We start from the raw sequence: 12,989 nt of genomic DNA, 5'->3' as shown, positions 1-12,989 counted from the left end.
AGTATTATAGTAGTTATATTCTTGTACATAGGAGCAGTATTATAGTAGTTATATTCTTGTACATAGGGGCAGTATTATAGTAGTTATATTCTTGTACATAGGAGCAGTATTATAGTAGTTATATTCTTGTACATAGGAGCAGTATTATAGTAGTTATATTCTTGTACATAGGGGCAGTATTATAGTAGTTATATTCTTGTACATAGGGGCAGTATTATAGTAGTTATATTCTTGTACATAAGGGGAGTATTATAGTAGTTATATTCTTGTACATAGGAGCAGTATTATAGTAGATATATTCTTGTACATAGGGAGCAGTATTATAGTAGTTATATTCTTGTACATAGGGGGAGTATTATAGTAGTTATATTCTTATACATAGAGGCAGTATTATAGTAGTTATATTCTTGCACATAGGAGCAGTATTATAGTAGTTATATTCTCGCACATAAGGGCAGTATTATAGTAGTTATATTCTTGTAGATGGGGCAGTAATATAGTAGTTATATTCTTGTACATAGGGGCAGTATTATAGTAGTTATATTCTTGTACATAGGAGGCAGTATTATAATAGTTATATTCTTGTACATAGAGGCAGTATTATAGTAGTTATATTCTTGTACATAGGGGCAGTATTATAGTAGTTATATTCTTGTACATTGGAGCAGTATTATAATAGTTATATTCTTGTATATAGGGGCAGTATTATAGTAGTTATATTCTTGTATATAGGGGCAGTATTATAGTAGTTATATTCTTGTACATAGGAGCAGTATTATAGTAGTTATAGTCTTGTATATAGGGGCAGTATTATAGTAGTTATATTCTTGTACATAGGAGCAGTATTATAGTAGTTATATTCTTGTACATAGGAGCAGTATTATAGTAGTTATATTCTTGTACATAGAGGCAGTATTATAGTAGTTATATTATTGTACATAGGGGCAGTATTATAGCAGGAATAGTCTAATTCTCTTTAATGAAGTGTGATTGTTCTTGTATGGCATGGGACCCCCATATTATGTGAATTGATAACCTTTCCAACTAACATGACCTGATGGTGAAATCCTTCTAAGATGAAGAACCGTGGTGATGCACTATATAGCCGGGGGCGGCTTATATCATGATATTAATGGTAAGTAGAATAACTGATACTTTATCTTGACGATACTGTGCAGGGCGTCCTCCTACCTTCCCGCAATGCTTGCATTTTCCTTCTTGCCGTCGTCGATGTACCCAGTGATGCCTCACCAAATTCTGCTGGTTAGAACAACAAGAAAAATGTCTGACCTGAAGAAAAACCATTAGAGCGTGGGTCAGGCTGGATATCCGGAGGTGGACACCGACAGCAACACAGAGAAGCGGAGACAGGGGTTTAAGGGGTAACTCCACTCATAGTAAAGAATTATATCATAATTCTTATTCCACTCTCTCAAGACTTTTCGGTAGGGCTGGGGGAAGGAGTTTAAAACTTCTTTTTACCCTTAGGCAAAACTCATTGTGTAAAGGATCGGCTGCAAGATCATGGCCAGGAGAAACTGATTGGAGCACACCATTCAAAGTAGAGAACAGGATGGGCCCAGGAGCAGGGTGATTATACCATGAAAAGGTCCAGGATGGGGGATATTATTACTGGAAGGGGCCAAGATGGGAACGTTACACCAGTATGGGTGACATTATTATTGAAAGAAGCACATTATGGAATAAATTATTACTGGAAAGGACCAAGTATTGAGGACATTATACCAAGAAGGGGCCCAGGATGGCGTACATTATTTCTGGAAGGGGCCAGGATGGGAACTTTACACCAGTATGGGGGACATTATTACTGGAAGGAGCCAGGATGGGAACGTTACACCAGTATGGGGGAAATTATTACTGGAAGGGGCCAGGATGGGAACTTTACACCAGTATGGGGGATATTATTACAGGAAGGAGCCAGGATGGGAACGTTACACCAGTATGGGGGACATTATTATTGAAAGAAGCACATTATGGAAGAAATTCTTACCGGAAAGGACCAAGTATTGAGGACATTATACCAAGAAGGGGCCCAGGATGGAGGATGTTATTTCTGGAAGGGGGCAGGATGGGCATATTACACCAGGATGGGGGAGATTATATCAAGAAGGGGCCCAGGATGGCGGACATTATTACTGGAAGAAGCTAGTATGAGAACATTACACTAGTATGGGGGACATTATTACTGGAAGGAGCACATGATGGGGGATATTATTATCGAAAGGGACCAAGGATAGAGGACATTATACCAGGAAGGGGCCCAGAATTGAAGACATTATAAATGGAAGGGGCCAGGATGGGGGAGATTATTGCTGGATGGGGAACATTATATCAGGAAGAGACTCATGATGGGGGACATTATTACTGGACTGGGCAAAGGATGGGGACATTAGACCACGATGTAGGACATTATTACTGGAAGAAGCACATTATGGAAGAAATTATTACCGGAAAGGATCAAGTATTGAGGACATTATACCAAGAAGGGGCCCAGAATAGCGGACATTATTTCTGGAAGGGATCAGGATGGGAATATTACACCAGGATGGGGGAGATTATATCAAGAAGGGGCTCAGGATTGCGGACATTATTACTGGAAGAAGCTAGTATGAGAACATTAGACTAGTATGGGGGACATTATTACTGGAAGGGGCACATGATGGGGAACATTATTATCGAAAAGGGACCAAGGATGGAGGACATTATACCAGGAAGAGGCACAGGATGGGAGACATTATAACTGGAAGGGAATATTACACCAGGATGGGGGAGACTCATGATAGGGGACATTATTATTGGAATGGGCCAAGGATGGGGACATTAGACCACGATGTAGTACATTATTATTGGAAGAATGGGGGACATTATTACAAGAAGGGCTCAAGATGTGGGACATTATAGCAGGAACAGGCTCAAGATGGGGACATTATAGCAGGATGGTTGACAGGATGGAGGACATTATTACTGGAAGGGGCATTTGATGGGGGACATTATTACCAGAAAGGACCAAGGAAGGAGGGCATTATAACAGGAAGGAGCCCAGGATGGGAGACATTATAACTGGAAGGGGTCAGAATGGGGGACATTATACCAGGATGGGGGAGATTATTACTGGATGTGGGACATTATATCAGCAAGAGGCTCATGATGGGGGACATTATTACCGGAAGGGACCCAGGATGGGGGACATTATACCAGGAAAGGGCCCAGGATAGGTGACATTAGTACAGAATGGTGACATTACTACATAAAAGGGGGGTGCAAAATTTATGTCTTTAAAGAATGCGGAACGCTACAAGGGCTAATACATCGGGCCAACATGTAGGTGGGGGCACAGGCCCAAAATTTATACTGTGACCCATCGGACTCCAGGCACCGCTCGGGAATGTTTCTGAACGGTTCTTCACCTTACCCTGGGTTATGCAGACCGCATACACACTTACCTCTCTTGGAGCTCGGGAGGTCACGTCACGAAATGTTGGTTTGCACCTAAAATTAATCTGATGGATTCCGTAGAAGAAAAGGCGACACGGTTACGTAACTCAGCGGCAGCAACTATACAAGGTGACATTAATTGGACATAATATAGTTTTTGCTCATTAATTTAAGACATTTCATTTTTTTCCAGAATCTCAGTTACATGTTACGGCCAGATACCTCCCACGCCAAGCTAATTAGACACATTCTCCTGGATCCTACGTATCATTATTAGAACTAATGGTAATTAGCTACGGTATTTTTGTTATTTTGAGCTGTGATTTATGAGTTAATAATTATTCATGTTCACACCAGAAGGTGGCGCCAACCTACCTTCTCCAGCTGATCCATACACGCGGCGTGCACCACGATTTTACACGCAGCGCACTTCCTCCGTACGGCTGATTTCTAGTAATAAAAGAAACGCAAAGGAGACTGGTTATAAAATGTGTGGATGTAAAAATGAACTTGGACAATACATTCATAGAGGGGAAACACACTTCTAATTAAAGATGTCTTGATCAGAGGATTCGGTCTGCCACCAAACTAACAGAGAAAGGGCCAGTCATGGTGGCAGAAAAATATGCCACATGGTCAAACGTATGCTTGACTCAAAAGTCTATCTCACAAGCTTCTGAGAGCAAAAATTTCATTTTACAACTAATAATGTATGGATTTACTGCCAGTTCATAGATATAAATTCTGATACAACGCCCAGATAAATAAAGCATAGATTTCATCCAGTGCCCAGATAAATAAAGCATAGATTTCATACAGCGCCCAGATAAATAAAGCATAGATTTCATACAGCGCCCAGATAAATAAAGCATAGATTTCATACAGTGCCCAGATAAACAAAGCATAGATTTCATACAGTGCCCAGATAAATAAAACATAGATTTCATACAGCGCCCAGATAAATAAAGCATAGATTTCATACAGTGCCAAGATAAATAAAGCATAGATTTCATACAGTGCCCAGATAAATAAAACATAGATTTCATACAGCGCCCAGATAAATAAAGCATAGATTTCATACAGCGCCCAGATGAAGAATAGATTTTATACAATGCCCAGATACAAAATACCTTTGGTTCATACAGCGCCCAGATAAATAAAGCTTAGATTTCATACAGTGCCCAGATAAAGCACAAATTTCATAAAGTGCCGAGATACAAAATACCTTTGGTTCATACAGTGCCCAAATAAATAATGAACAGGATTTATATAGTTCCCCACTATTGTACAGATTTCATACCATGCCCAGATACATAAGGAACACATTGCATACAGTGCTCAATTAAAAAATACACAGGTTTCATATAGTGCCCAGATAAATAGTGCACAGGGTTTATACAGTGCCCAGATAACTAATATACAGGGTTCATAAGTCCCCAGATAAATAATGCAAAGTGTTCATACAGAGATGAATAATCCATTTTTCATACAGAGGTCAGATAAACAATGCACAAATTTCATACAGTGCTCAGATTCATAATGAACCAATTTCATACAGTGCTCAAATAAATTGTGTACAGGGTTCATACAGTGTCCAGATAAATAATGTACAGATTTCATACTGTGCCAAGATACATTATGCACAGGGTTCATACAGTGCCCAGATAAATTTTGTACAGATTTTATACCATGCCCAGATACATAACACGCACACAGGGTTCATACAGTGCCCAGATAAATAGTGCACAGGGTTTATAAAGTGCCCAGATAACTAATATACAGGGTTCATACCTTGCCCAGATAAAAAATGCAAATGGTTCATACAGAGCAAAGATAAATAATGAACAGTGTTCATACAGTACTCAGATTTATAACACACAAGTTTCTTGCAGTACCCAGATTAATAGTCCAGTTTTCATACAGAGCTCAGATAAACAATGCACAGATTTGATACAGTGCTCAGATACATAATGGACAAATTTAATACAGTGCTCAGATAAATAACACACAGGGCTTATACAGTGCCCAGATAAATAATGTACAGCTTTCATACTGTGCCAAGATACACAATGCACAGGGTTCATACGGTACCCAGATAAATAATGCACAGGGTTCATACAGAAATAATGTACAGAGGTTTATACAGTGCCCAGATAATTAATTCACCGATTTCATAAAGTGCTTAGATAAATAATGCACATTTCAGACAGTGCTCATATAAATAATGCACATACTTCACATATACAATTCACCCGCTTTATAGTGTGAACAGATAAATAATGCCCAGAGTTTGTACAGTGCCCAATAATGAACTCACTTCATATTGTACCCAGTTATATAATGTACATGCTTTAAATAGTGCCCAGATAAACAATTCACACGTTTCATACAGTGCCCAAATAAATAATGTAAGAGATTTCAAACAGTGCCCAGATAAATAATTTAAAGATTTCATACATTGCCCAAGTAATAATGTATTGGATTCATACAGTGCCCAGATAAATTGCACTGGATTAATACAGTGCCCAGATTTAAAATACCCAAGTTTCATACAGTGCCTAGTTAAAAAGTTCAGTTTTCATACAGTAACTAGATAGTTACTGCACAATCGTACAGCGCAAACATAATAATGCATATGCCCAGATAAATCGTGCCCAGATTAATAATGCACTCACTTCATATTGTGCCCAGTTATATAATGTACATGCTTTATATAGTGCCCAGATAAACAATGCACACGCTTCATACAGTGCCCAAATAATATAAGAGATTTCAAACAGTGCCCAGATAATTTAAAGATTTCATACATTGCCCAAGTAATAATGTATTGGATTCATACAGTGCCCAGATAAATAATTCATAGATTTCTTACAGTGCCCAGATAATAATGTATTTGACTCAAACAGTGCCCAGATAAATTGCACTGGAATAATACAGTGCCCAGATTTATAATATCTAAGTTTCATACTGTGCCCAGTTAAACAGTTCAGTTTTCATACAGTAACTAGATAGTTACTGCCCAATCGTACAGAGCAAACATAATAATGCATATGCCCAGATAAACAGTGCCCAGATAAATAATGCACAGGATTCATACAGAGGCCATTTAATAAACAGACGGTGCACAGAGCTGCCTGGCCAGTGCCGTACGAAGGCTCGACAGTGTAACTTTTAGACAGTTTTGATAAATCTTCTGAGAGGACGGATAGAAAAAAACAAAATAAAATAATAGACAAAATGTTTGCTTTCTTGTCACTTAGCGCTCCGCAGGTCTCCCTGGGGCCAATGATGGAAAAGAACCGATTACCCCCCTCTCCTTCCCAAATCCTCTGCCTAGGCAGCGCTGTCCGCAGACACATAACACAACATGGCAGCCCATCCCTACGGGAGCGGACCCAACTCATACACACTAATTCTTCTCCATGGCAACCCACGTTACTATGGCAACAGCCTAAAAAAATTTCTGCCGTTCGGTATTGGGGGCTAATCACTCCATATACACTTACTGCAGGGGATGAGCGGAGATAGCGGATTACCAACTTCATTGAAAGCTGTCGGGGCGGGTGCAGAATAAATAGAGCTGGGGTTAGGCTGAGGTTACCGGACCCCGGGGCCACTCGGGAAAACACAAATTGAGCCTAATTAGTGAATATTGTGCAAATACAGGAGACATAGAGCGCAGAGAACAGCACAACCCGTTCGCGACATACTGCAAGAAAAAACTCCTGGTCAAACTTCAACGCGTTTCATGACTGTCTGACAGCCCGAAGAGCGTGGCTATTACTACAAGTCACCCCCGTACCCGAAACTAATCTGTACTGTGTGCAGCTCCACAGCCTAAACTAATCACAAGGGTATTCCCATCTCTGTACCCTCCATCCATCAGCGCAGGTCAGGGCCATATTACTAAGGTAGGTGGTGGTCCTATAAGTGGGAAGGGGGTGCAAGAGAAGAATTGGGCCCCGCGACAGAACTCCAGTCTCTTGTTCAGCCCCATTGCTCCCGGTGTATAATATTCAGCCTTTCACCCCCAGTGTACAACATCCACCTTCATGCCCCCATTTTATAACATCCGGCCCTTCAACCCCACTGTATAACATCTGGACCCCTCACCTCCAGTGTATAACATCCGGCCCCTCACCCCCAGTGTATAACATCCGACCTCTCACCTCCTTGTATAACATCCAACCTCTCACCCCCAGTGTGTAACATCCAGACCCTCACCCCCAGTGAATAACATCCAACCTCTCACCCCCAGTGTATAACCTCCAGCCCCTCGTCCCCAGTGTATAACATCCAGTTCCTCGCCTCCTTGTATAACATCCGGCCCCTCGCCCTCAGTGTATAACATCCGACCTCTCCCCCCCCAGTGTATAATCTCCGCCCACTCACCTCCTTGTATAACATCCAGACCCTCGCCCCTATCTGGCCCTACTGCCCCGGTGTATAACATCTAGTCCCTTGCCCTCAGTGTATAGCATCCAGACCCTCGTCCCCAGTGTATAACATCTGGTCCCTTGCCCCCCGGTGTATAACAACTGACCACTCACCACCGTTGTATAACATCCAGTTTCCAGCTCCTCTGTTATGGACCTGGTGGTTAGGTGCACCCGGAAAGACCTGATAGTTATACACGGAATCGGGACTAGCTCTGGGAAAGTGGGAACTCTGCTGACCGCAAACCCTACTCCTATCACACACACTAGAAATAGCCGTGGAGCGTGCCTGACTCTGCCTAGATGCCTCTTCACAGCCTAAGAGCTAACTACCCCTAAAGATAGGAAACAAAGCCTCACCTTGCCTCAGAGAAATTCCCCAAAAGGTAAAGGCAGCCCCCCACAAGTATTGACTGTGAGTTAAGAGGAATACACAAAACACAGGAATGAAATAGGTTTCAGCAAAGGAGGCCAGTCTAACTAAACAGATGGAGGATAGGAAAGAGATCTTTGCGGTCAACACAAAAAACTACAAATAACCACATAGAGTGCGCAAAAAGACCCCCGCACCGACTCACGGTGCGGTGGTGCCACTCTGCACCCCCAGAGCTTCCAGCTAGCAAGACAATATCATGGTAACAAGCTGGAATAGAAATTTAGCAAGAAAACAATGAGCAACTAATATCTAGCAGGAACTTAGCTTCGCTGGAATAGACAGATCCTCAGGAAGGTCCCAGAGAGCTCTGAACCAAGGCTAAGACATCGACAGCTGGCATACTCTAACGATCTGAGTGGAGTTAAATAGAGAAGCCAGTCAGCAACAAATGAGGAGCAGGTGAGAAGGACACCTCAATGGCAAGTAGCTCCACTCACAGCCACCAGAGGGTGCTCACAGACAGAACTCGCCGAAGTACCATTCATGACCACAGGAGGGAACTCGAGAACGGAATTCACAACAGTACCCCCCCTTGAGGAGGGGTCACCGAACCCTCACCAGAGCCCCCAGGCCGATCAGGCCGAGCCAAATGAAAGGCACGAACCAAATCGGCAGCATGGACATCAGAGGCAATAACCCAGGAATTATCCTCCTGACCATAGCCCTTCCATTTGACCAAGTACTGAAGTTTCCGTCTCGAAATACGAGAATCCAAGATCTTCTCCACCATATACTCCAACTCCCCCTCGACCAGCACCGGAGCAGGAGGATCAACGGAGGGAACCATAGGCGCCATATATCTCCGCAGCAACGACCTATGGAACACATTATGGATGGCAAAAGAAGAAGGAAGGGCCAAACGAAATGACACAGGATTGAGAATTTCCGAAATCTTATACGGACCAATGAAACGAGGCTTAAACTTAGGAGAAGAAACCTTCATAGGAACATGACGAGACGACAACCAAACCAAGTCCCCAACACGAAGTCGGGGACCAACCCGGCGACGGCGGTTAGCGAAACGTTGAGCCTTCTCCTGGGACAAAGTGAAATTGTCCACCACATGAGTCCAAATCTGTTGCAACCTGTCCACCACAGAATCCACACCAGGACAGTCCGAAGGCTCAACCTGCCCCGAAGAAAAACGAGGTTGAAAACCAGAATTACAAAAAAAAGGCGAAACCAAAGTAGCCGAACTGGCCCGATTATTAAGGGCGAACTCAGCCAATGGCAAGAAGGTCACCCAATCATCCTGATCCTCAGAAACAAAGCATCTCAGATATGTTTCCAAAGTCTGATTGGTTCGTTCGGTTTGGCCATTTGTCTGAGGATGGAAGGCCGAAGAAAAAGACAAATCAATGCCCATCTTAGCACAAAAGGACCGCCAAAACCTTGAAACAAACTGGGAACCTCTGTCAGACACGATGTTCTCCGAAATGCCATGCAAACGAACCACATGCTGGAAAAACAATGGAACCAAATCAGAGGAGGAAGGCAACTTAGGCAAGGGTACCAAATGGACCATTTTAGAGAAATGATCACAAACCACCCAGATGACCGACATCCTTTGAGAAACAGGGAGATCTGAAATAAAATCCATGGAAACATGCGTCCAAGGCCTTTTCGGGACCGGCAAGGGCAAAAGTAACCCACTGGCATGAGAACAGCAGAGCTTAGCCCGAGCACAAGTCCCACAAGACTGCACAATCACAATCCCTATGAGGAGGTAGAGCACTGGACTTGGGCTCCTCAAATACATCCCGGTAATCCGACAAAAACTCAGGGACTTCAGAAGGAGTGGAGGAAGAAATTGACAACGATGGAACATCCCCATGTACCCCTTGACAACCCCAACTGGACACAGACATTGATTTCCAATCCAATACTGGATTATGAACCTGTAGCCATGGCAAACCCAACTCGACCACATCATGCAGATTATGCAACACCAAAAAGCGAATATCCTCCTGATGTGCAGGAGCCATGCACATGGTCAACTGGGTCCAGTACTGAGGCTTATTCCTGGCCAAAGGCGTAGCATCAGTTCCCCTTAAAGGAATAGGATGCTGCAATGGCTCCAAGAAAAAACCGCAGCGCCTGGCAAACTCCAAGTCCATCAAATTCAGGGCAGCGCCTGAGTCCACAAATGCCATAACAGAATAGGACAACAAAGAGCAAATCAGAGTAACGGACAAAAAAAATTTAGTCTGTACAGTACCAATGGTGACCGACCTAGCGAACCGCTTAGCGCGCTTAGGACAATCAGAGATAGCATGAGTGGAGTCACCACAGTAAAAACACAGCCCATTCTGACGTCTGTGTTCTTGCCATTCAGCTCTGGTCAAAGTCCTATCACATTGCATAGGCTCAGGCCTCTGCTCAGAGGATACCGCCAAATGGTGCACAGTTTTGCGCTCACGTAAACGCCGATCGATCTGTATGGCCAAGGACATTGATTCATTCAGACCAGCAGGCGTGGGGAACCCCACCATAACATCCTTAAGGGCTTCAGAAAGACCCTTTCTGAAAATTGCTACCAGGGCACACTCATTCCATTGAGTAAGCACAGACCACTTTCTGAACTTCTGGCAATAAACCTCCGCTTCATCCTGACCCTGACACAAAGCCAGCAAAATTTTCTCTGCCTGGTCCACAGAATTCGGTTCATCATAAAGTAATCCCAACGCCAGGAAAAACGCATCTACATTACACAATGCAGGATCTCCTGGCGCCAGGGAGAATGCCCAGTCTTGAGGGTCGCCACGCAACAAAGAAATAATGATTTTTACTTGCTGAATGGGGTCACCAGAAGAGCGGGGTTTCAGAGCAAGAAACAGTTTACAATTATTTTTGAAACTCAGAAACTTAGATCTATCCCCAGCAAACAAATCAGGAATTGGTATTCTAGGCTCTAACATCAGATTCTGAACCACATAATTTTGAATGCTTTGTACCCTTGCAGTGAGATGAGCCACACTAGAGAACAGACCCTGAATATCCATATCTGCACCTGAGTTCTGAACCACCCAGAGGTTAAGGGGAAAAGAGAGACAAAACACACTGCAGAGGAAAAAAAAATGGTCTCAGAACTTCTCTTTTCCCTCTATTGAGATGCATTAACACTTTTTGTGGGCCAGCTGTACTGTTATGGACCTGGTGGTTAGGTGCACCCGGAATGACCTGATAGTTATACACGGAATTGGGACTAGCTCTGGGGAAGTGGGAACTCTGCTGACCGCAAACCCTACTTCTGTCACACACACTAGAAATAGCCGTGGAGCGTGCCTGACTCTGCCTAGACGCCTCTTCACAGCCTAAGAGCTAACTACCCCTAAAGATAGGAAACAAAGCCTCACCTTGCCTCAGAGAAATTCCCCAAAAGGTAAAGGCAGCCCCCCACAAGTATTGACTGTGAGTTAAGAGGAATACACAAAACACAGGAATGAAATAGGTTTCAGCAAAGGAGGCCAGTCTAACTAAACAGATGGAGGATAGGAAAGAGATCTTTGCGGTCAACACAAAAAACTACAAATAACCACACAGAGTGTGCAAAAAGACCCCCGCACCGACTCACGGTGCGGTGGTGCCACTCTGCACCCCCAGAGCTTCCAGCTAGCAAGACAATATCATGGTAACAAACTGGAATAGAAATTTAGCAAGAAAACAATGAGCAACTAATATCTAGCAGGAACTTAGCTTCGCTGGAATAGACAGGTCCTCAGGAAGGTCCCAGAGAGCTCTGAACCAAGGCTAAGACATCGACAGCTGGCATACTCTAACGATCTGAGTGGAGTTAAATAGAGAAGCCAGTCAGCAACAAATGAGGAGCAGGTGAGAAGGACACCTCAATGGCAAGTAGCTCCACTCACAGCCACCAGAGGGAGCTCACAGACAGAACTCGCCAAAGTACCATTCATGACCACAGGAGGGAGCTCGAGAACGGAATTCACAACACACCTCGCCCTCAGGTGTATAACATCCAGTTTCCAGCTCCTCGCCCCCAGGTGTATAACATCCAGCTCCCAGCTCCTCGCCCCCAGGTGTATAACATCCAGCTCCCAACTCCTCGCCCCCCGGTGTATAACATCCAGCTCCCAGCTCCTCGCCCCCCGCTGTATAACATCCAGCTCCCAGCTCCTCGCCCCCAGGTGTATAACATCCAGCTCCCAACTCCTCGCCCCCGGTGTATAACATCCAGCTCCCAGCTCCTCGCCCCCAGGTGTATAACATCCAGCTCCCAGCTCCTCGCCCCCAGGTGTATAACATCCAGCTCCCAGCTCCTCGCCCCCCGTGTATAACATTCAGCTCCCAGCTCATCGCCCCCAGGTGTATAACATCCAGCTCCCAAGTCCTTGCCCCCAGGTGTATAACATCCAGCTCCCAGCTCCTCGCCCCCCGGTGTATGACATCCAGCTCCCAACTCCTCGCCCCCAGATGCATAACATCCAGCTCCCAGCTCCTTGCCCCCAGGTGCATAACATCCAGCTCCCAACTCCTTGCCCCGGTGTATAACATCCAGCTCCCAACTCCTCGCTCCCGGTGTATAACATCCAGCTCCCAACTCCTCACCCCCAGGTGTATAACATCCAGCAGCCAGCTCCTCGCCCCCAGGTATATAACATCCAGCTCCCAACTCCTCGCCCCCGGTGTATAACATCCAG

At 44.2% G+C, this 12,989-nt stretch overlaps 1 protein-coding gene across 7 annotated transcripts in view; it reads right to left on the bottom strand.

The window, feature by feature from the left end:
- The window catches only part of DGKI (diacylglycerol kinase iota), a 219,789-nt gene that overhangs the window by 115,704 nt on the left and 91,096 nt on the right, over nt 1-12,989 (bottom strand). For 3 of the 7 annotated variants that reach the window (XM_077266728.1, XM_077266733.1, XM_077266729.1), the window contains exons 4-6: nt 3,832-3,906; nt 3,465-3,521; nt 1,192-1,290 (exon numbers count right to left, since the gene is read on the bottom strand). In XM_077266728.1, coding sequence (XP_077122843.1) covers nt 1,192-1,290; nt 3,465-3,521; nt 3,832-3,906 — 231 coding nt within the window. The remainder of the gene's footprint in view (nt 1-1,191; nt 1,291-3,464; nt 3,522-3,831; nt 3,907-12,989) is intronic. The other 4 variants (XM_077266731.1, XM_077266734.1, XM_077266732.1 and 1 more) reach the window with 2 other exon arrangements.

The sequence above is a fragment of the Ranitomeya variabilis genome, chromosome 5 (genome assembly GCF_051348905.1).
Source record: "Ranitomeya variabilis isolate aRanVar5 chromosome 5, aRanVar5.hap1, whole genome shotgun sequence".
NCBI classification, from domain to species: Eukaryota; Metazoa; Chordata; class Amphibia; order Anura; family Dendrobatidae; genus Ranitomeya; species Ranitomeya variabilis.
The sequence above is the reverse complement of the archived record's forward strand: the minus strand, read 5'-3'. Positions and strand labels throughout refer to the sequence as shown.